Source organism: Pelodiscus sinensis, chromosome 1 (genome assembly GCF_049634645.1).
Source record: "Pelodiscus sinensis isolate JC-2024 chromosome 1, ASM4963464v1, whole genome shotgun sequence".
NCBI lineage: Eukaryota > Metazoa > Chordata > Testudines > Trionychidae > Pelodiscus > Pelodiscus sinensis.
This window is the reverse complement of record NC_134711.1, coordinates 9,939,099-9,960,925: the sequence shown is the minus strand read 5'-3', so window position 1 is coordinate 9,960,925 and position 21,827 is coordinate 9,939,099. Positions and strand designations below refer to the sequence as shown.

Below are 21,827 nucleotides of genomic sequence, written 5' to 3'. Positions count from 1 at the left end.
TTGCATGATTATTTGCTAAGTACATTAGCCATGCCTTCCAGACCTTTTCGTGGCTTCCCGGGAAATTCACAAATAGATCACTGGGGATGCTCGACATATGATGTGTATTACAGCAAAAGCCCTGAACCATTATTTAATGTAATGAGGCATTTACTGAGGTGCCCCTCCGGCGGGGTCTGAGACATGCTCAACTTTACACACACTGTTCACTTCAGTGGGATTACTCACAGGCTACGGCGTCCTGTACCCTGCGTTCTCGTTTACACCAGTGGGTGTAAAACTCTTACCAGACTGGAACAGTAGCATTTTACACCCACGCTGCCCTGATGCAAATGACTATTCAAGAGCAATAGTGGATGGGGCCCAAATGTACGCAAGGGTGTAATTCTTTGCAGGATTGGATTTAATTTACCCAGGGCTGTGGTGGATTCTCCGTCACTGACACTTTTTAAATCAAGAGCGGCTGTTTTCCTAAAAGATCTGCTCTGGGAATTGTTTGGGGGAAATTTCCTGGTTTGTGTTATCCTGGAGGTCAGACTAGATGATTGTTATGGTCCCTTCTGGCCTGAGACTCTATGAGCCTATGATCTATCAGTGCCAGTGACCCAGGCAATCAGTCGTCCCATCAGTAGAAGCTGACCTTGGTGGGTGACATGCTCCATCCTAAATACCGCAATACCTAAACTTGGAAACTTTTTTGAGTTCACAAGGGGAGGGAAGGAAAGAATAAGTCTCTGCGTTCCTTTAAAACCCACAATCCCCATAGTCCCTCTTAAGTGGAGGGGAAAGTCATGCAAATTTTCCCTAAGAAGGGTTTCAAATTAAAAAAAAGGGGGGGGGGGGTTCAAAATCTCCATCTTTCAAAGTGAGGCCTCTCAGACCTTGTGCTCTGCCACACTCCTCCTCCAGCCCCGATTCCCCACCCCAGACCCGGGGATGAAAATCAGCCTCCCTTCAAGTGAACTCCTACAGATAAGAGATGTTTTTTCAAGGCACAAATATAAAAAAAAAATGGTACGTAACTTGGCAGGCACAGTGTAATGTGGGGGATGGGCTGAGAGTCTCTCTATAGCTCGTACTTTAAAACCCCTCTTCAGTACAGACTGACATGTCTGGGGGCTCTCCTGCCCTTTCCCTGCGGGACGCTCGCCATCCTGGGCTGAAGAAATCAAACACAGCAACGACAGAAAGTTAGTGCGGTTGGGCTCCAAGTTCCGGAAAAGGGACTTACCAGCCTTCTCTTGGGCTTAATCAGGGGCCGGTTCTGCCCGTTCATTTTGTGATAGAGTCCACAGGCGTTACACAGATAATGCCCGGTGCCATCTCTCCTCCACAGGGGGGTTGAGGTAGCGCCACAGTTTACACACTCCCTGCCTTCTGGAAACAAGAGGGCACATAGTTCACTTATGGAAAGCAAAGGGCAGGTGGGGGGGATAAGTGTGAACGGTCAGATCTAGCTCAGCCCCTCTTCCTCCTAGCCTTCCCCCACTCCCCTCAGCCACACCTTCCCCCAGCTCCTCTGCAAAGCCCTGGCCATCACCCAGTGGAAGGGCTGTGTGATCATGATCTCACACACACTCTGCTGTTCTGCTGGACACGCAAACCACAAGCCCCAAGTGTAAGGGGCCCGATCCTTCCCCAACAGTGGGGGCAGGATCAAACCCTTGCTAGTTTCCTCTGCGCTGGTGGAAATTGCTAGTCTGCGCAGAGGCCATGATAGTTAGCAACAAACATAAAGAAGGGCCTGATCCGACAGGGCTGGCTAGCAGCAACCACATGGGAGGGGGGGGCTTCTCCCACCAGTAAGGACTAGCAGCTGATAGGATGGGGCTCTTCAGAGAGACACACACTGTCCACAGGTCCAGCCTGTAATCCTGACCCACGTCTGTAGCCCTTACTTAGGGAGTGGCTCCAATAAAGCTGTCCCACCAGCAAACTCCTTTGAATAAAGGCTCCATCGAGTTCCTAACCCCCTCTATGAATATGCCAATGAGTTAGGGCGTCAGCTAAATCACACGCGCCAATTTGACTTGACAACCCCAATCGATCTTTAACGTCTAGCCCAGCCCTGTGCTGCCTGCGAGTCGTTCCTAGAGGGCTGTGTTTTCTTTTTAAGTCAGTCAGGAAAGCAAAGCATCAGCAACCGGGTCAGTGAGGAGATAAATTTGGTCGATTTCTGGAGTATTCAATTCACAGGGGTGGCATTTCACTCCACCGATGGAAAACAAACCAAAAACAAACTTTGCATCACCCCTACAGGTGATTTGTCAGCCTCCACTCTGGATGAGGCTTTTAATCAAGAGATATATAAGGGAGCAATCCAGGCATATATGGGGCTAGTGATCAGATTGAAAATATTTTGTTTTCTTCTCCTTCTTATCGACCTACATCCCAATTCCTTTCTTTCTCACGTGAGGCAAAAAAGACCTTGTGGGCTGGTGACTATTTGAAGTTTGCTCCTCTGTTACTACAGTTTGTTTAACCTAAATGAGCAAGTGTCAGAGGGGTAGCCGGGCTAGTCTGTAACTTTATAAACGAGTAGTTCTGTGGCACCTTAGGCTATATCCACATAGTAGCATTATTTCGGAATAACGTGAGTTATTCCGAAATAACATAGTGCACGTCTACGCAGAAAGCCCGTTATTTCAAAATAAATTCGAAATAATGGACTTCTTACTCCGACTTCTGTAAACCTCATTTCATGAGGAGTAAGGGATGTCGGGGGAAGAAAGTGCTCTATTTCAAAATAAGTGCTGTGTAGACAGTGCCAAAGGCCGAACTAAGCTATTTTGACTTCAGCTATGTAATTGACGTAGCTCAAGTTGCGTACCTTATTTTGGCTTTAGCCCTGCTGTGTAGATGTGCCCTTAAAGACTAACAAAAAGAGAGAAAGAGAGAGACAGAGAATCACGAGCTAAGTTCATGATTCTCTCTATATATTTTTGTTAGTCTCTAAGGGTATATCTACACAGCTGCATTTTTTCAGATGAACTGATGTTATTGTGAAATAACATCGTGTGCATCTACACAGCAAGCCATTATTTCGAAATAATGTCAAGCTGGAGAACTTCTTACTCCGATTCCTGCAACCCTCATTTCACAAGGAGTAAGGGAAGTGTACTCTTCCTTCGACTTCCTGCTGTGTAGACAGCGCCAAAAGCTGAATTAAGCTATTGCGACTTCACTGACACAATTAACATCACTGAAGTTGCATAGCTTAATTCGACTTTTGCCCTGATGTGTAGAGGTACCTAAGGTGCCACCGGACTCCTTATTGTTTCTAAATGAGCAAGTACCCTCAGCCTTGCTTGGCCTATATTCTCCATGGTCTCTTCCTTGCTAAGCTCAGGCAGGAAGGGTGACCACACCGTTTCGGAATTGTTCCTAACTTGGTTAAGCCAAACCATTTTTACATTTCACCCCCAGAGAGCTGGTTGCAATAATACAAATCCACTGGGGAGTCTGCTCTTCAGTGTGGTGAAAGAGGATGGCCTATAAACTCTGACAGGTGTTGGGGAGTAAAAACTAGGCCGATGAAAGTGTGATCACCCACATACAACAGTTCTCGCCCAACCCTTTCTTTTAGGCAGCTGTGACCAGGAAATACATGCTGCCCTCACCCCTGTGGCCAAGTGCTTGGTTGAACCAACCTGGCCATCCTCCCGCACTGAGCCAATCTCTTTCCAGAAAGGCCCGAAACGCTCCTAAGTGCACCTCGCAGGCTCTGCTTTCAAATCCTTGCTTGTAAAACCAAAGCGCAGGGGCCTGATCCTGCCAACTGGAGCAGAACCACTTTTCGTGTGTGGGAAGGGGGCGCTGCCAGAGGGAGGCAGCTGGGGGGGAGGGGGCACAAGGAGTTTCCCTCCCCCGACAAGAAGTTGCTAGGATCCAGTTCGAACTCCCGCGGGGTAATGAACTCGCGCTCCTGCCTGGCTACACCGCGTTCCAAGGGGCCCAGCTCAACGTTCCAAACAATTCGGAGTCAGCTCGCCCGAGGTGCGATCGCGCTCCCGTGGCCTGCCCGCCGCGCTGTGCCCGCGGGACCGTCCCCAGGGAACCCGGGGGCTGGCTCGCTCTCCCAGCCGCAGCCTGGGAGCTTGTGTTGGCTTCGGCTTCCCCGCTGCGCACCAGGTTCGCCCGCGCTCAGCCCGGCCTCTCAGCGTGTGTGTGAACCACAGCGTGAGAGCCCGTCTCCGGGCAGCCCCCCAGCCCACCCCCCGGCTCCAGCGCGCTGCTCCGCGGACACTGGCTCCCGGCCCCAGCCGGGCGCAGCGCCTGCTGGTGGATTGGATTCACCCCGGGCCTGCTGGGCCTCTGGCAATCCGTGCACGGCAGGAGTAAAACACACACCAAAAAAGGCATCCGCGCCCTAACCACAAACTTCAACCGTTTTTTCCAAAACGCGGCCGCCCGGCCCCTGCCTCCTTGTCGCGCCGCCGCGAGCTGCAAAACCCCACAAAGGTAGCAGCCGTTTCGCCTCCCTTCACCTGCTGCACCTCCCGGCCCTTTGCCCACCCACCTTCCCGGCTAGGGCAGGCCTCGGGGGGGGGGGGAGGGGGGAGGAGGGAAATGGCAGCCCCACCACAAAGCGGCCTCTGGCTTTCAAGCAGGAGCAGACGGAAAACAAAAACCAACACCAGCGCTTTGGAAATGACTGGCTGGGCGCGCGCACCGGGCAGGCTTTGGGGGCACGGCTGCTGCTGCGAACGCCACTCCTCCTTCCTGAGCTGACGGCACGGATCTTAGGGCTGGGGAGAGGAATCGCTGTTCCGAAAAGGGAGGAGGCGCGTGATCCGCTGCCTTGTCTAAACTCAAGACAAGACTGCACCGGACTTAGTTCTCCGAGCAACTCATGTGTCCCTTCCCACTACACACGCGGATCTGTTTGTTCCCCTCATTTCACTGGGCATCACCATGACTGCTCTGGTCTCTTTCCCTCTCTTTTGTTTCTCTCCATCTCTCTCTCTCTCACACACACACCCGTCTGCTTTCATGTACAGAACACGAAGGTCTGGGGTTTTTTTGTCACTCTAACCGCATCCGGACCCTATTAAAGTTCCTGGCGCTGGATAAACAATGCAACTGTCGCGTGCAGCAGCCTGAAAATAATTGGATTAGCTCAAACATATCAGCTAACTAGAGACAGTCCCTGCCCAGACAGTCAGAGTCAATGTCACCCTGGAAAAACCCGGCGCACGGACCGCGTCCGTGCCAGGCAGAAGGCTCCGCGCAAAGGAAAACACAGGGAGTTTTGACTAATGGTGCCCTGCTATCCACACAGGGAGGGACCCTTCAGGGATTGGCTTGAAACGCCCAGAGCGTGAACTGGTGGGAGGGAGACCCCGCCGCACAGGCTGCCACCGACCAAACTCCTTTTCCCAAAAGGCATTCCCAGCGCTCCCCCAAACTCAGCTTCTGGAACGGGGCCGGGAGGTAAGTCCCAGCGGGCCTAGCTCCCTCGTGGCCCAGCGGTTCCTCTCCTTGCTGGAAGCGCTGGTCTAGCTGCCACCGAGGAAGATGTAAACTGCAGCTAAGACTTGTCCAGCCTTTACCCTGAGTAGCAGCTGTAATGTCCCCTCCCCCCCTTCACACACACCTCTGCTTCATTACCACCCCCCTCTCCTCACAGAGTGTTGCTTGGGGGAGGGGGCTGATCAGGCCCAGAGTATAATATACCGGGGGGGGGGGGGGAGCATCCTATACCTTCTCCAGCGCCTGCACCCAGGGCCTGCCCTGGTTTCCCTTCCCTACCACGGGGGTTGAGAATCCAAGCACCCTACCTGTACTCGAACGCGCTTTCGGTCTTGATTTGCAGCCAAAGCCGGTCGGCGAGGCCCCGAGCAGGCTGCTGGAGGGGAAGAGTCCCGAGCCATATTCGGGGACGTAGGGCGGGTAGGTGGTGATGGGGTGGTGCGCCGAATTGGCGGCTCCTCCCAGCGAGGCCATGCTGCTGCGGGAGTGGGACGACTCCAGCTTCATGGAGTCTGCCAGGGACACCTGGTACTTGATGCATTCCTTCTCGTCCGGCCGGGCGGAGCCGGTGGAGCCCGGGGTAGAGATGGAGGGATCCGGAGAGACATCTTTGGGAGGGGTCGGCGGGAAGGTGAAAAGGTGCGGACTGGAGTGGCCGGCGGACAGCGTGGAGGAGGAGGCCGGAGGGTAGACGGAGAGGGGTCCCGGGGAGCTGTGGTGGATGGAGGTCTTGGAGAAGGGGCTCAGGTTCCAAGGAGAGGCACTGTGGTGGCTTCCCAGGGCTTTGCTCCCGTCCAGCCAAGGGAGAGATCCGTGCAGAAGGGGAGGGCGACACACCTGGCTCCCTGCGGGGAGAGAACAGAAGCAGGCCAGGTTACACTCCCTCGAGGATGGGGCAGCACGCGCCGGAGGTCTCCTCCTCCCCAGGCTAAGACCTCCTGGGGATCACCTCCAGGCACTGCTCTCGGGTGTCCAACCTGGGGCCTGCGCAAAGCTGAGCTCAAGGCTCGGATCCTGCCAACATTTACTTAACTCTACCCCCAGGCCTAGTCCCTTGGGCATCAGCCCCAGACCTGGCCGTAAGCAGGGGTGCAAATCTGTGGCCGTATCGAGGCGCTCAGGTGTGGTTGGCAGGAGGGAGTCAAGTCTTCAGATATTGCTTATTAAATGCGTCAGCCCCTTATTCCATTTTCCTCTCCGATCAGCCCAATGAGCTATTGTTGAGTTTTTCATGCCCCGGGCTTAAGCAGGCCCATAGGCAGGGGGGGTATGAAGAGTGTGAAAGCACCACCCCCATGATCCCCCAGGTAAGCATGCTCCCGCCGGCCAGGGGAAGACAAGAGCGGCTCTCCCCATGCTCTGACCAGCCGAAGGTGCATTCACCAAAATGAATGCGGTCCACATTTACCAAAAAAGCGGGCGCACCCTCTCCAGTAATTCCTGCATCGGGGCCTGTTAAGTAACCAGGGACTAAAAAGCACGGAGATACTCTGTCCATAATAAAATAGCCAGGAGAAGACACAGATACGTTCATAACACTTTTTTTTTCACTTTTAGTCTGTTTTCTCACATGGACTTGTATGCGTTTGACTCAGACAGCTTTCTAAGGGCAATATCGCACACATCCAAAAAGGCAGTGATCCCAAAAGGTCTTTACATTGGATGTGTTCAAACCGAATCTTAAAAATACACAGTTCTGCTTCCTAATTTTGCCCTGGATTTTTGCAGTCTACTCGGGCCTTTTTATCCTTCCATGTGATTATTTAAAAAAAAAAAAAACCTTTGCATGATCATCTGTTAAAATGTTTTATGATAGGAAATAAATTGAGCCCGGGGGCCGCAGCCAAATTATGTTCATTATGATAGTTCTAAAGATAGAGCGATCTCCACGGAGCGTTCCAATCTATTGTGATGTGCCTACCTATAGAACGCTAGCGAGATCGAAATAGACACAGATAAAGACACTGATAGAACGGTAGGTACTTAGGTCTCTCTGAGTCTCTGTGCATGTGTCCTAGGATTCTTATCATAGTAGCCCTTCGTGCATAGTACTGAAAGTCAGTTCTAAAGGAAGGAGAGGTGGGTTAGATGAACAGAAAGGGTCAAAAATCATTATCTTCTCCCGGAAGTAGCATAGTAAATAACATTCAGGCTACATCAGAGAGACCGCATTTCCACTTTCTGCTGATAAATGGGGGGGGGGGAGGATAAAGGCTTCTGATCCTTCGCAATAATTATTTTAAAGAGTCCCAAAGCAGAACAATGCATTTAAGCCTCCTGCTGGGACGCACACTCAACAAGTAGGTGAGGTCCTCTAAGCAGGTTAGTGAACGCGGACCAGCTGCGATGCCCACAAACAATCATCCCTTTCCATTCGATTTTGTTTTATTTTTTTTTCTCTAATTGATTTCAAACCATAGGGCTTCTCCGGGCTGCTTAAAACTCCAGCGCTACAAATTGAATCGCTTTAATTATTCTTTTGCAACGGGACACGAGAAGATTCGTCTCGAAATGTATTTAGGCCCTGTTAAATCAGTACCTATGTCTCCTCGGTATACCTGGGTAGGAGGCTCTGTGTTTGAATTATGACCCAGATAGTAAATTCCCATTAAATTCACACGATATGTAACTACATACATAATTACATGCATGTGATGTTTCATAATGCAACCCCTGTTACATTCATAATGTGGCAAAAGGCGAGCGAGTTAATTTTCAAAAAGTCTATTATTTTCCCATCAAGGTGAATTTAACATCCCAGCCCTGAAACACCCAGGTGTGTTATTCCATCTCTTTTCCTGCCTCCCCTAATATGAATTGATCGTGCTACAAAGATGTCTAGCGTACAGTCAAAAGCAAATTGAAGAGTAAATCCGCTGCTGTGGGAGGAAGACTTGCCTCGACTGCTTTTTCTTTACCACGAATTTGGGACAAGCTCCCCACAAATGCGGCGGAGACATGGTCGTGCCGCTGGGAAGAAGGTTGTTGGGAATTTTATGACAGAGTTGGGATTGAGAAATAAATTAGATATCGCTGCATCTCGCAGGATTTTTATATACTATATAGTGAGTCATAGGCCCATGCCTAAAAGGGCATTTTGCAGATTGCGTGTTTCACTAAAGGCGCCTTTTTTGGTTGCTGATAGATACCGCTTGCCTGCCCCTGTTGCTTTAAAGAAGCCGTTTATAAGATCATAGGCAGAAACGCAGCCCTGTTTCGGGGGAGGAAGTCCGCAACAGGATCCCAAAAGCCAGCCTGCCTTATCCGCTGCCACCCAACGCGCTGCCCGGGCCAGCGAGGGGAGAACTTACCGTGATGAGTCGGTGGGTACCTCTGCACCGTGGCTCGCACCGAGTTGCCGTAGTAGGAAGGGACGTGGTTCCCTTGTCCGTCGATGTTAAAAAGTACATCCACCTCTTCGGCCAGCGGGTACTGAGTTGGGTCCATATAGGAATGTCCGAGCCCGGGGTGGTGGGAATCCGGGTGCTGCCCGTTCAGCACCGCCGGGTGGTGGTGGCTAACCCACCGCGGCTGATCTGTCGTCACCTCCATCGCCGGCTCTCCGCTCAGGGCTGTCTCTCTTCCTCCTCGCTGCGGCTCGGCAGGCTTTCAGCTGGAAGGTGGCGGTGAGTTTACAGAGAGAAGGTGGTGGGTTGGTTTTTTACAAAAATAAAACGCGAATAATCGATTCCAAAAAGATGGGGAAAAAATAGTAGGGAAAACAAACTATTTTGAAATAGCTAGATAGAGATAAGAAGCGAGATCCTCGCAATATCTTCCGCTCTTTGCAGATGTTTCTCTTCTTTGATCACCTGCAGTCAGAGAGAGGAAAGGGAAAGAGCAAAAGAGAGAGAGAGGGAGGGGGGAAAACGTGGTTGAGTACTTTTGTGCTTTATCACCTGACTGTTAGGCAAGAGAAAACAAGCCCCTCCATAAACAGCGATTTTGAAAGTCCACTTATTGTCCTAAGCACTAGTCCCACCTATTCTACTAGTTGAATACACTCTCTTTCTCTTTCGATCTCTCTCTGTGCAGCAGTGGAATGAAATAGACCAGAGTTACAAACGCAGGAGTTGCTGCGGCTGCTCTTTTGCTGGTTGTTGTTTTTGTTTTTTTGTTTAAGTTTGGTCAGCTTCACCAGCGATGCGCCTGCTTAGAAGCCAGTGCAAATTGCTGCCGAAGAGCCCCCAAAGGCTCTTCCGCGCAATTTCCTTCTAAGAAAGAAAGAAAGAAAGAAAGAAAGAAAGAAAGAAAGAAAGAAAGAAAGAAAGAAAGAAAGAAAGAAAGAAAGAAAGAAAGAAAGAAAGAAAGAAAGAAAGAAAGAAAGAAAGAAAGAAAGAAAAATCCTCTGCAAAAAAAAGTTGTTAAAGAAATTCAGCACAAACCTTGGTGGAGAAGGAGTATGTGACCCAGGAGAGATGAAGTTGAAACTGCTTGATCTGATCAGATTGTGCTCTCTCGCTCTCTCTGCCCCCCCCCTTTTTTTTTTTTTTTTTTTTTTTTTACAGGGCAGGCATTCTTTCTGAAAGGAGCAGGATGGCGCCAGCCGGCTCAGTGCTCACAGACAGCTGTGGCGAGACGCAACTTAAGGAGGTTCCACTGTCATCAGCACCGAGTGGGAGGAGCCTGCCATGGGATAAGGAGGGGACAGGGCACACTACACACACGCAAACGGCAGCCCACAACGAACCGCTCTCTGCTTTACCCCCTCCCCAAATACTGCCTTACCCCCGGGCCCGGAAAAGAGTTGAAAGCAGACCCTTGTCAGGCGGGGAAGGCTGAGACGGAGTTCACAAGCCTTTTTAAGGGGGAGAAAAACACACTGAAGCACTTGGAACAGAAATGTCATTAAGGGCACCCCCGTGTTGTACGTGTCTGATTATGCTGTGTTATGAAATACTATTATTTTCTGTATTTCCTGCGCACTGTCCCATCCCTACACACACCGGTTTACTTTGGTCACAGGATACACCGGCCCTGGCGTCTGAAGAGACGACCCTGCCGTCCAGAACTGATGTTCTAGGAATCTAGGGTGACTTTTAGTCGCCTTCAGGCCACTTCTCGGCAGAGCTCCAGGGAGCAGGTGAAAGACGTACGTGCCACTCCGAATTCTTTGCTACACTCCTAATATATCGTTTCACAAATAACCCCCTTTCAGGTCACAGAGCTAAGTTCCACGTAGAACTTGTCTGGGGGCTCCGGGGCACTTGAAGAACGTGTGAGCGTTCCTTAAATGTATCAACCTGCTGGAACAACGCGAAGAAACGTTGTTTCAGAAATACCCATTGTTGTTCTTTTATTACCTCCGATTCAGCCGGGAATCAAAAGAGACCCAGGAAACAAAGCGCGAGGGGACCGACGTTTAACCTACAGGTGTTTTGGGGGCGGAGGGAAGAGGGATATTTGGTTTGCTTCTTTCCTTTGTTTGTTTGTTTGTTTGTTTTCTGGTCGAGGAAGCCCAGCTACAAAAAGTTGCAGCTGCACACGGGCGAGAAAGAGAAAGTTCCGCGTTTGCTCAGCTCTCCTCTGACCACTTTCCTCCTCACAGCAGGCGAACGGCCTAATTAAAACATGCCTGCCCCATGAGGATGACCCATATGGCTCATCAAGTGCCGGGTCCCAGCTCAGTGGGGAAAAGGCAGCTTTGAACCAGCCAGGCAGGGACAGGCTCCGAAAGGGGTGCACCAATCAGGAAGGAGCAGGAAGTTGTAAAAGCCTTTCCTGATTGGCTGGGCTGTTGAACCGACTCTTGGCCGTTCAGTCTTTTGAGCCATTGCATCCCCTAGCGGCTCAGAGGCAAGGCGCTGGCTCTTTTTTAAAAATGTGCAACAAGTGACAGGCGATTGCAAAAGAGCCAAGGGGGCAGTAAATAAATAAATCAACCTGTGCACGGAGCTGGGAGGAAGGGGGGGGGGGACGTCGAAGGCGAGAACGAAATAAACGACTAGGTAACAACCATCTCTACCTACGCGGGCAGCGGACTGATCGCGCAATTGGGTCCCTTTTGCGCGAATAGAAGCGCCAACATTTCAATGAGCGTTTAAGTTCACGCATAAGGGGACACACCATCCGTCCCCTCCTTGATGCGGGAGAACTGGAAATCCGGGTGCTTTAAAACGCATCGTGTCTTTATTCAGCTCCCCTAGCACATTCTCCCAGCTTAATTTCAGCGGCTTGGCTCCCAGCAGCGCCGAAAGAGGTAAAACCCGTTCCGCACTTGTCAGTCCTCCAGCGCTTTAATTAAGTCAGTGTAAGGTTTAATAATGCGCACTGGAAATTGCTCTTCACACAACCGAGAGAGAGTTTGGAATTGCATAGTCCCCAGTAAGTATCTGGATTAGGCACATATTTGCATGCATGCCATTTTTTATCACCAAAAAGAATTTGTCTATCTCGTCGCAGCGGATCCATTGCTGCCAAAATGCAGTTACTTATTCTGAGGTCAGCAGTTCGGAGGTTGAGCTTTTGCCCAGGGACCGAGGAAACATGCCACTCTGGGCTCGCCAGAGTGACCGGGTAGATCCCGGTTTCTCCATCCCGAGTGGCGTGGACTCTGACGATGCACAACATTGACACGGGGAGCGGGGGGGGGGGGGACTATCTAGACAAGCCCAGCTGCTCTTCACTCGCGCAATAAACCCGCGCGGGCTGATCCACGCAATAGCTCATCTCCTGGACTCTCCTTCTAAGGGCCTAAAGGGAACGATACGTACATCTCCGAGCACCGCCTCCGTGGTTTGCCGGTGCTGCACTCAGGTGGGCACGGACTGAGTCGAGATGGATGCTCCGTGTCCTGGAGCCAGGGCTGCACGGAGGCGGGGGATCCAATGTCTGCTTCCCGGCTTGTCCCCCCTCCCTCGGACTCCTGGATTGACAGCGTGTAATGGGGAAAGGGGAGGCTGGGCGTTTGATGCTCTCTGCATTGCCCTTCGCTGGCCAGCCGCGCCGGCGCCACCGGGCACTGACGTCAGGGGCCGAGGTTGGAGAGCCAGGCTGCCGCGGGGAAGCCACTCGGTGTGCCAGCGAGCGCATTAGCAGGGCAAGAGGCGGGCAGGCAAGGGGGCGAGAGAGAGAGAGGCGCTTCTCGGGGATGGGGGCTCGCACACACACGCGACGAACCAGGAGCTCAAGGAGCCCTGCGCATAAATCAATCTAAGGCGAATTCGGATTGGATCCCCCCTTTCAAATCCATCATAGCAGGAAGAGTGACGGTGCCCATGTGTCCATCCTTTGCCCTTTTCCTAGTGCGCTCTCTCTGGACTGGGGGAAGGGAAGAGAGGAGATCTGGGGAAAATCCCTCCCTTTCCGTAACACTGGCTCGCTTCTCGGGTTCCCTTTCTGTACCTGAGCCTGTTTTCTGCCTACTGCTCCTCAAGTCAATTTCAGCGGCTGCTGCCCAAAGTGTGATCCCTCTCCCAAGACACGCCACTGTCTCCAGTAGGTAAGAGGGGTTCTCCTTGGACGATCCATGTTTATTTCATGTCATGAGTTATTGCTTCGGTCACAAGAGGGAGGATCTAGCCCGGTTCCCATCAATTTCAAAGCCAATTCTCTTTGAGGAGTGTGTGGAGGATCATTTTAAAGGCAGCTCCATCTTTTAAAAAAACAACAGTGTTGCAAGTGCATTGTTTGATCAGACAATGAACATTGTATGAAGCCCCCCTCTCTCTTTTATACAGACCGAAAGTCCCGGAGGAAAACTCGAGATTTCTAGAGCAGATTGCATTGGAAATTAACACTCTCGCCCCCCAAAAAGGTGGATGAAGATGAAGAGGAAAATGGTTCTTTATGGATTATAGGATGACACTCGTGATAATAAAATCAGTGTTTTCAGAGCGCCAATGGAAAGATGCCTTGACAGGTTAGGGGAGGTAAAACCGTCTTTGGAAAGAGTTAGAGCCACGCACACATAAACTTGCAGTCCATGCAGCGAGATAGTAAAAAAGGACTATCCATGTAGAAAGCGCAAAATTGCTAATCTCAGCAAAATAAACGTGTGTTTCTGGCAGCCTTTGGGCAATCATTAAACTTGTTTACATAAGTGATTTGGAGGAGAAACGGAGAGGGAATGTTTCAATTTAATGCAAAAACATTAACATGTGCATCAGGGCCAATATAGATCGTGAGGATCGGACTAGAAATACCTACTTTATGGAACCATTTGACACGGATTAGGGTATGGACTAGAATGGCCTAACAAGTCTTAACTACTTTAGATCTACCACTAAACTCTGCTTTGGCAAGCACAAATTCCACCTGCACCCCCCACTCCTCCCTTACAAATCTGTCGCAGCTTTCTCTTCAACTTTGCATTTTCTGTGCAACTCTTGAGAGGGCGTGTGCGGGGGGGGAGGGAGGGGGGGAGGTGAGCATGTGACAAAAGAACCGTGAGGAATTGGGGCTGGTTGGGAGCAACCCCTTCTGATACCCGAGGGGTACTGAAAGCCTGCGCTGCTTTTTGTCATGCAGAAAATAATCAGTTTTTTTTCATTCGGCCTAAATACTCAACAACTTCCTAGACTGGGGATCTAGCTTAATTCCAGCATAAATAATATCACAGTAGCAACGATAATAAAAGGACAATATATGAACGGATCCGGGCTCCAGGAATAGCAAAATAACGCTGGGGAGCCAAGGGAGAGTTAGAATTTCTCCATCCCCTTAATCCTCCCCGTCCTAACTGTACAGGCTCCAGATTACACCCAGGCTAGCCTAGATTTACCCATCCTTGTCCAGCTGAGTAGGAAGCGGTTGACAGAATTCCTCCCACCCCAGCAGGGGCCTAAATTGACAGGCCGGCTGTAACAGGGGCCCATTGTGGGAGCAATTAGCAGAAAAACCATAAGGGTTGGGGGGAGGCCTTTAATTCGATTTGAAGGTGAGGGACGTGGCAGGGAGATCATGCAAGGCGGGCGGTAGATCTTTTCCAGCTGGGAGAACGAGAAGGAGCCAGAAATCCCAGCTGCGGGAGGAGGCAGGGAGTGGGAAAGGAGGGGAAAGAGGCAGATGGGGAGGGGTCTTGGCTGGGAAAGGTCCCTCACACACAACACAGGCCAACAAGAAGGTCCCCGCGTGCTCACGAGCCCCATAACTTTCCTGGGAAAGGTGTCGGTCTGTAGGACCCACCCCAAAACAAGAAGTGGCCCGGAAAGCGGGAATTGAACCCAGGACCTGTCCCACTGCGACCCGCTTGGGAGGGTGCTCACAGCTGGGAAACCATTTTCCCTACACCTCTCGCTCCTTCACACAGCGTCTGTGTCGTGGATAAGGTCCGTGCCATCACTCCGTTCCCAGCACCTGGTCCGAATTTCTACGTCTCCTTGGGTCGGGGAAAGGAAAAAGCAGCAGCCCCCCCCCCCTCCTCCCGCCAGCCCCTTAGACGACAATTGACTGAAAGCGGATTAAATTACGTTTGCTGGGTTGGGATTTTTTACAGGGGACGAGAATAGTACAGGTAAAGCTGTCTAAACAGCCTGGGGCTACAGATCGGAGGGTTATGCAAAGGACACGGCCCAGGGCAGAGCTCGGAAGACTTCCCCCCCCCCCCCCCCTGTGTAAAACAACTTGTGCTGTGTCAAGGGAGTGGGGGAGGTGGGAAAGAGGGGTGGGGAGCCCCACACTGCAGCCGCCGCTGTGGATGGGGGAAGATCGATGTTAAAAGCAGCCTGATGTCAGTTCTGCGTTGCCTCTCCCCCTCCCCGTCCCCCCCAGGATGAAGACAACAGAAGACACAACCCCTTAGATCCAAACAAGTCAGGTCCCTCTCCCCCCCCCGAGAACAAGATGGCTGGGGGTGGGGGGTTGAGACTGGGCAGATGAACTGAGTTTAAACAAAGAACGAGAGAGGGGAGAGCTTTCTTCTCTCTCCCCCCTAACCCCCCCCCCCCCGCCCAGCAGTGAATCAGCCAGAAATTATGTTCCCCACCCCCTTCACACACACACGCACACATACCCACTGTATCTGTGAAAAGGAACCACAAGAAGGAAACGATGCTAGATTAGGATTTTTTTTGTCGGTGGTTCCCCCCCCCCCTTTTTTTTTTCTTTTTGAAAGCCAGCCTGCCCCTACATGGACAAGGGCGCTTTCCTCTGTGCTCTGAAACTAGCCACCGGGTTTTTTCGAATAATTTCATCTCCTCTCGCTCTCTTGCAAATCAGGGGGGGAAACACAGAGGCGCAGGCACGCACCGGAGTGAAAGAGAGAAAAGATCAGCGACTGATTACACCGTTTCCAATTATCTTTCCCCTTCCCCATTCTGACCCTAATCCCACCCCCCCAGAAAAAAAACCCGATGAATTCTAGGGTAGGTGGGTGGGTGCAGAGGGGGAAATCCCTCGTCTGCCTTAAGAAAACGAATTCCAAGAATGAAATTGGGGGAGGAAGGGGGCTTATTCCTGCAGGGGGAAACCCCCTCCTTTGAAGCTGAGAAGAAGAGCAACTGCCCCAGGACATGAAGTCTAAGCAAAGCTCAAAACCGGCTCTGCGAGTCCCAAAGGCGCCCTCTCGCTCCCCTTTGCACATTCCCGAGCTGCATCGCAGAGAGGAGCCCTGTCAGGTCTGCGAGCACCCCCAGCTCTGCTCCAGGATGGACGATGACACCCCACCTCAATTAAAGCTTGTTGTTCATGCAGGTCAGTTTCAAAGCTCTGGTAAATTTCACTTCCGGTTGTTTTGGGGGGGTTTTCTTCAGTCTCTCAGTGGAATCATTCCAGGCTTTGGAGTTTTTGCACTGGCTTCCCAGATAGGATTCTGAGTGCAAGTGTGGGACGACCGGGGTGTGTACACACACACACACACACACGCACACACACACACACACACACACACACACACACACACGTACACATACGCATCGGGACTGTCTTGGGTAATCGAAGTGACTCGGGAATATGAAACTATTATAATAATGTTATAGCCACCCCCACCAGCCCATCTGTCTAATGCAGCTGGTTAGAGATTTAACACGAATCAGTATTTTGGAAAGATTTCTGGAGGGGAAATAAAATCCGACTGTACGGCAAGATCATTCACCGCCGCTGAAGATATGCCTGCAACCGTATATAGAAAATAAAGCTATCTTATTATTTCCCATCATCACTTAGCTGTAGAAAAAAACTATTAAAAAACCCATCCCAACTCTTTCGACTGATATTAATGCCGAGCGTTGAAGAAGTTAATTTATAAGCGATCCCTGTTTAAACCCCGTGTCATTGCCAGGCTACATTTGCCTTGAAAGAAGAGTGAACATTCATGCCTAGTTAGAAATTCCTCTCTTCTTTTTAGTCCCCCTTCCTCTCCACCCCCAAATGAATTCTACGAGTGTGCGGGTCGATCGCTTCTCCATCATCCATCGCTTCGGACAACTGGAGATCCAAAGGTGAATTTAAAGAATTGAAACGAATCTTGAAGGCAGCTAGTAAAGTGACGGGTTTTTAGCTCCGAACGATACTTCATTTACCCTCGGAGCCCCACAAAATGGCTACGACTTGAAAAAATGCTCTTGTCAGCCAGGGGCCCATCACAAAGCAAAACACAATTAAAGACGCACAGAGGTGAGACACCAGGACGGGGAGATACGAATGAATTAGTAGCACCATTGCCTTTTGGGGGTGAAAACGTGATCTTTTTCCTCGGCCGAGAAGAATGTTTTGAATAAAAATGGAAGTGACCAGTCTTTTAATGAACGTCTAATTCTCGCTCCCCTATTCCCCTGCGCTAAATGATATTTACACTACAAATCAATCTCTCTGTTCCTTCTTGCATATACAGTCTGAGGCATGCGTGTGTGTTTTGGTGTGGCGTACAAAAACCTGCAGATCCCGCACGGCACAGCTGTGCACAGTACATAGCTATGGTACACTTATTCAAATATATACCTATCGATGCAGACACACACCCCGAATGTGTTCATTCCCTGCCCCTCTCCCCCCTGTGGAAACAGAACCCTAAATCTGGTTTAGTTTGTCCTTTGCTAAATGTAAGTAACCCTGGATGACCAGTTAGTTTGGGTAACAGCGATCATTTCTCCGATCTCACAAGGCAGGTCGATTCAGGGGAATCTGACAAAAAACAACAATAGATATTTACACCATGGGTTATGCCCGATATTCCATCGCCTTTCCTGTTCGGTGGGACGCGAGCTTTGAACGTGATTGTCAAAGTGACAACACATTAGCTGCCCTCACACTGAGTCTTTTCCCAGCTAAAATCTTCCAACCAGGACCCGGCGTTTGCCAGATAAACCCGTCTGATCATTACTGTGAAGAGATGTCTAAGGAGCGCTAATTTTCACTCTCCTAAGCGCTGTGTTAGGACATTTGATTTCACTGTCGTCCCCCTGCCTACGGGCCACACAGCTTAACACAGAGAAGAACCACAAGCACCCCCACCGCATCACACACAAACTAACACAACACACCGCTGACCCACGATAACACAATCTACCTATGGAACTACACACTAATGCGCAACCTAACATATCCTGGGAACCGAAAGCCCCATGGGAACCGAAAGACACACAAGCTCATACACAGATGACAACACACACTTGACCACAAACTCATACAGCACAGAGAGAGAAACTCATCATGTACACTAATAATGCCTAGGCGCTCATAACACACGGATGGAAACAAGATACACATTAATACAACCCCTAATTCACAATACAAGTACAGAGGCATACACCTCGAAATCCTGTACACACATTTCACATTCTCTCGGCCACACACAAATACGGGTGTACAATTTGAACACACACACACACACACACACACACACACACACACACACACACACACACACACACGCCCCAAATGACAGGAGCCTTACATAAAAGACCCGGGCTACCTAGCTTTACAACTGCCGTCCATAAATAATGAAGAAAACAAGTACATCCAATGATTATTAATTATCCGGTTACAGTAAAACCCATCACCTAATGCTCTCGGCCCTATTTATGAACAAATGAAGGTAAGAGGAGCTGACATTTTTGAACGGTCTCAATTACAGCTAATGCTCATTTCTTAACACTCACATACATTTCCAGGGCACGCAAGTACTAGTTTAAATACCCTATCGGATCTGGCGGGTGGCAAGTTTGGGGGGCGGGGGAGAGGGAGCCCAGACACGTACCAAGATCCTGAAGAAACCTGACTGCAGCTCCCTGACACTTCCAGCCAGACCATGCCCGATTCCTTAGAAACACAGCAGGAGCTGTGTGCGGTCTGATGCATTTGGATCGAGTAGACAGTGCGGGGTTTTTATCCGCGCATACAGACGTGGGACCGGGACAGGTTATGTCTATTTCTGCTCCTGGAACACAGCTATGTGGGTGAGATGAATTGCTACCTAAGCCATGCCAATCTGAGAAAGCGAGGCGGCAGAAAAAGAATAACAACCATTGAGGGGAAAGTGTCTACACCGATTCACTGGTCCATTAATGACATTCTGCTAGTCAACCGGCGTACACCTGATGGCTCGCACGTACCTCCCTGATAGAATTGCCTGCACCACAGCCGGCACGGGGGGTACACACGTCTGCTCTCACACGCCTTCCGCAGCCCACTATTGCCCCGTGCAGATGTGCCAGGCCACGCCAGCTGTGAACGCAGCCCCTGTCCCCGGCTACCCTCTAGCCTCCAGAGGCTGTCAACCTCCCCCAGGGCTTTTGGCTCCCATCTTTAGCTCGCCGCCTGACCCAGCTCCCGGGCCGGGGGGTCTTTCCCCAAGGTCACTGGACAGAAAATCCAATAGCCCCAGCGACAAATAAGAGGCGGGGGAGGGGGGGTCGTGTTACATTTCAGCCAAAGTCTGCTGCCCCTTGGAGCGGCGATTCCTTCTCGTTCTCTCCACGTGGGGAAGGGGGAAAGCGAGAGTGAAGAAGAGAGGGTCTATTCACTGACCTGGGCAGCTGCTCTTTATATTTGTCCCCCCTGGATCTGCTGAAGATTTAAAGGCAGACGCGCCAGACTGACTCGGCTGCTGCGGCTGGCATCTCGGGAGCTTCCAGCGAGAAGTAAAACATCCTCTGAACACCCACTCGAATCTCTGACCTCCTCCGACTGGCTCTATAGACAAGCAGAGCTCTTCCGGGTTGGCGCAGGGCAGAGAACGAGGGAGAAATATGATGGGCAGGCCGTTACACACCCATCCTCAAATCACATGGGCTGGGGGGAGGCAGGTATTGGGGCTGGCCCTCGATTAGAACGTGATGTAACCCGTGCCGGGCACCATTCGCCTATAACGCCCGTGGGGATGTGTGGAAGGGTGCAGCCGTGTAAACACCACCGGGGTTCGCTCCGCTCAGATCAAAAGCTTTCGAGGAAAAGCGGTAACAACCTAGCTGAGTTGATTTGGCCGTTTATTCGGGGGATTTGTTTGTTTGTTTGAAGGGGGGTGTTTGTTTTTGAGAGACACTTTAGAGCAAGGCGTCAAACAGCTGGAGAGAAAATAAACAAGCCCAGATCGACAGTGAAAAGTGGTGTCACACGCAGGGCTAGAGAGAAAATACAAATCCTGGCACACTCGCTCCTCCATGGAGCTCTGCAGTGAACACACACACACACACACACACACACACCGAGCTCTATAGAGTCAACTTCCCCCCCCCCCCCAGACCAGACGGGAAAACACCTCCTTTCACACAAACCCAGAGAAAACACCCCCTTTCACACCAACCCCCGGCTCTGCAGAGCACACCCGATCCCTGGCTATCGGCACCTTCCCATGAAAACGGCTCAAAGGGAGAAACAGATTTGCCAAAGGGCTTTCTCCCGGGACGTGAGGTGCACAAGCCGTTGTCCCCATCCGACGGTGAACTTCCTAAAAAGCTCCCGAGGCGGGCAGGAGCCTGTTCAGCTTTTAGAATCGGGCCCTGCGTCCAGCAGATGAAACGTGGAAAGCGGTACAGTGTGCAGGCATCACAGTAAAATACCGTCGCTAGTTCTCAGTACCGTGTGTGCGCTGCTGCATAGACTCTGTTCTTGTGCCGGTGAGTTTGCACAAGAAAAAAAAAGCCTCTTGATCTTAAATCAGCTATGAAAGGGGGAAAGCACGTTCTGCATGAATCCTGCCTAGGAAAACACCCCCACTTCTAAACTAATTTTAACCTTCGGACTATGCAGGGCCCGTCACGTGTCTGTCTACACCCTGAGCTTCCCCAAAGATCAGGATTCGAATCGCTTCGATTTCTCCGAACTGGGAAGGATGTGGGGGGAGGAGAAGGATTTACACTGGGCAGTCGGTGCCCAGAGGGGGTGAAAGAAAGACAAAGGGCGAGTCTGCTGGGGCGATCCGGCTGTAACGCCTTTGATCGCCGCCGCGGATTCGGTGCCGTTTAAATCGAGACCGAAGCGAAGTGAGGTCCCAATTGGGCTCGAGAAGGGTCGGTTTTGGGTCGCTCCCATCCCACGCTCAAGCCGGGGGGGGGACACCCAAAATACAATCAAGCCACCGATTTCTGCTCTCTGTACAACTATACACCCGATCTCTCCCCTTTGCAGGAGCGGAGGGGAGGGAGATGCTATTTTCCCACCCAAAAATGTGTGCAGAAGAGAGTTAAACCTCCGCGCCAGGCGATGTTAAGTGTACTTGGGGGAGGATCGTTGTGCAGGGGCATTTCGCAGCCCGAATGCAGGGCAGACGCGTGAAATACGCGATCTTCCAGCCTTGCGGCCGCTGACAAAAACACAAACCAGTTCGATTTTACACATACACCCCGATTTATACTTCACTTGTTTTGTTTTGTCCCCCCCCCCCCAGCTGAAACGACGCTTAGTAAATCAAGCTTTCAATTGATCATTAAGACAAAAAAGACTCCTTGCTGGGGGGGGGGGGCATTTTTTTTCCTGCTGACGCTGGTCATTTGCTATCTCGCTTTCTAAAGTGACTCTTTGTAAGGAGAAACACAGTAACACGATCGCTCCCCCAACTCGATCTTCAGAGAGCCCATTCAGCGAAGGCAATAAATTGAAGACAATTAGGACGGCGGAGGGGGAGCCGCGTCTCAATTAAATACAAATAAAAACAGGCCAGCGATACCTTTGGCGGTTTTAATTCGGAGCCTTTAGAAACCGGAGGGAGAGCAGGTAGATTTAACGCCGAAAAAGTGGGCTGGCTGCTCCTGATCCAACACCGCAAGACTTGCAGAGGTTTTGCTTTTTAAAGGCTTGTATTAAGCCGACAGGAAGAGTCGAGACTAAATTCTTGAATAAATAATAAATAAATAATAATAATAATAAAGAGGGAATCGGGAACGCATTGTGAAAAGAATGAACGATTGGAGGGTTCGCCATTGTTCACCCGTAGAATGATGTGCTGCGGTGTGGTTAAGTGATATTGTTGTGGGATAAAT

At 50.8% G+C, this 21,827-nt stretch overlaps 1 protein-coding gene across 6 annotated transcripts in view; it reads right to left on the bottom strand.

Annotated features, from left to right (window-relative positions):
• The window catches only part of GATA3 (GATA binding protein 3), a 31,859-nt gene extending 12,330 nt beyond the window's left edge, over positions 1 to 19,529 (bottom strand). The window contains exons 1-4 of one of the 6 annotated variants that reach the window (XM_075926002.1): positions 19,378 to 19,529; positions 8,784 to 9,085; positions 5,781 to 6,317; positions 1,232 to 1,377 (exon numbers count right to left, since the gene is read on the bottom strand). In XM_075926002.1, the coding sequence (XP_075782117.1) occupies positions 1,232 to 1,377; positions 5,781 to 6,317; positions 8,784 to 9,024 (924 nt within the window). In that variant the 5' untranslated portion in view covers positions 9,025 to 9,085; positions 19,378 to 19,529. Of the gene's footprint in view, positions 1 to 1,079; positions 1,160 to 1,231; positions 1,378 to 5,780; positions 6,318 to 8,783; positions 9,285 to 9,857; positions 10,181 to 19,377 lie in introns of those variants that run through there. The other 5 variants (XM_075926000.1, XM_075926004.1, XM_075926003.1 and 2 more) reach the window with 5 other exon arrangements.
• Positions 19,530 to 21,827: the final 2,298 nt, after the last annotated feature.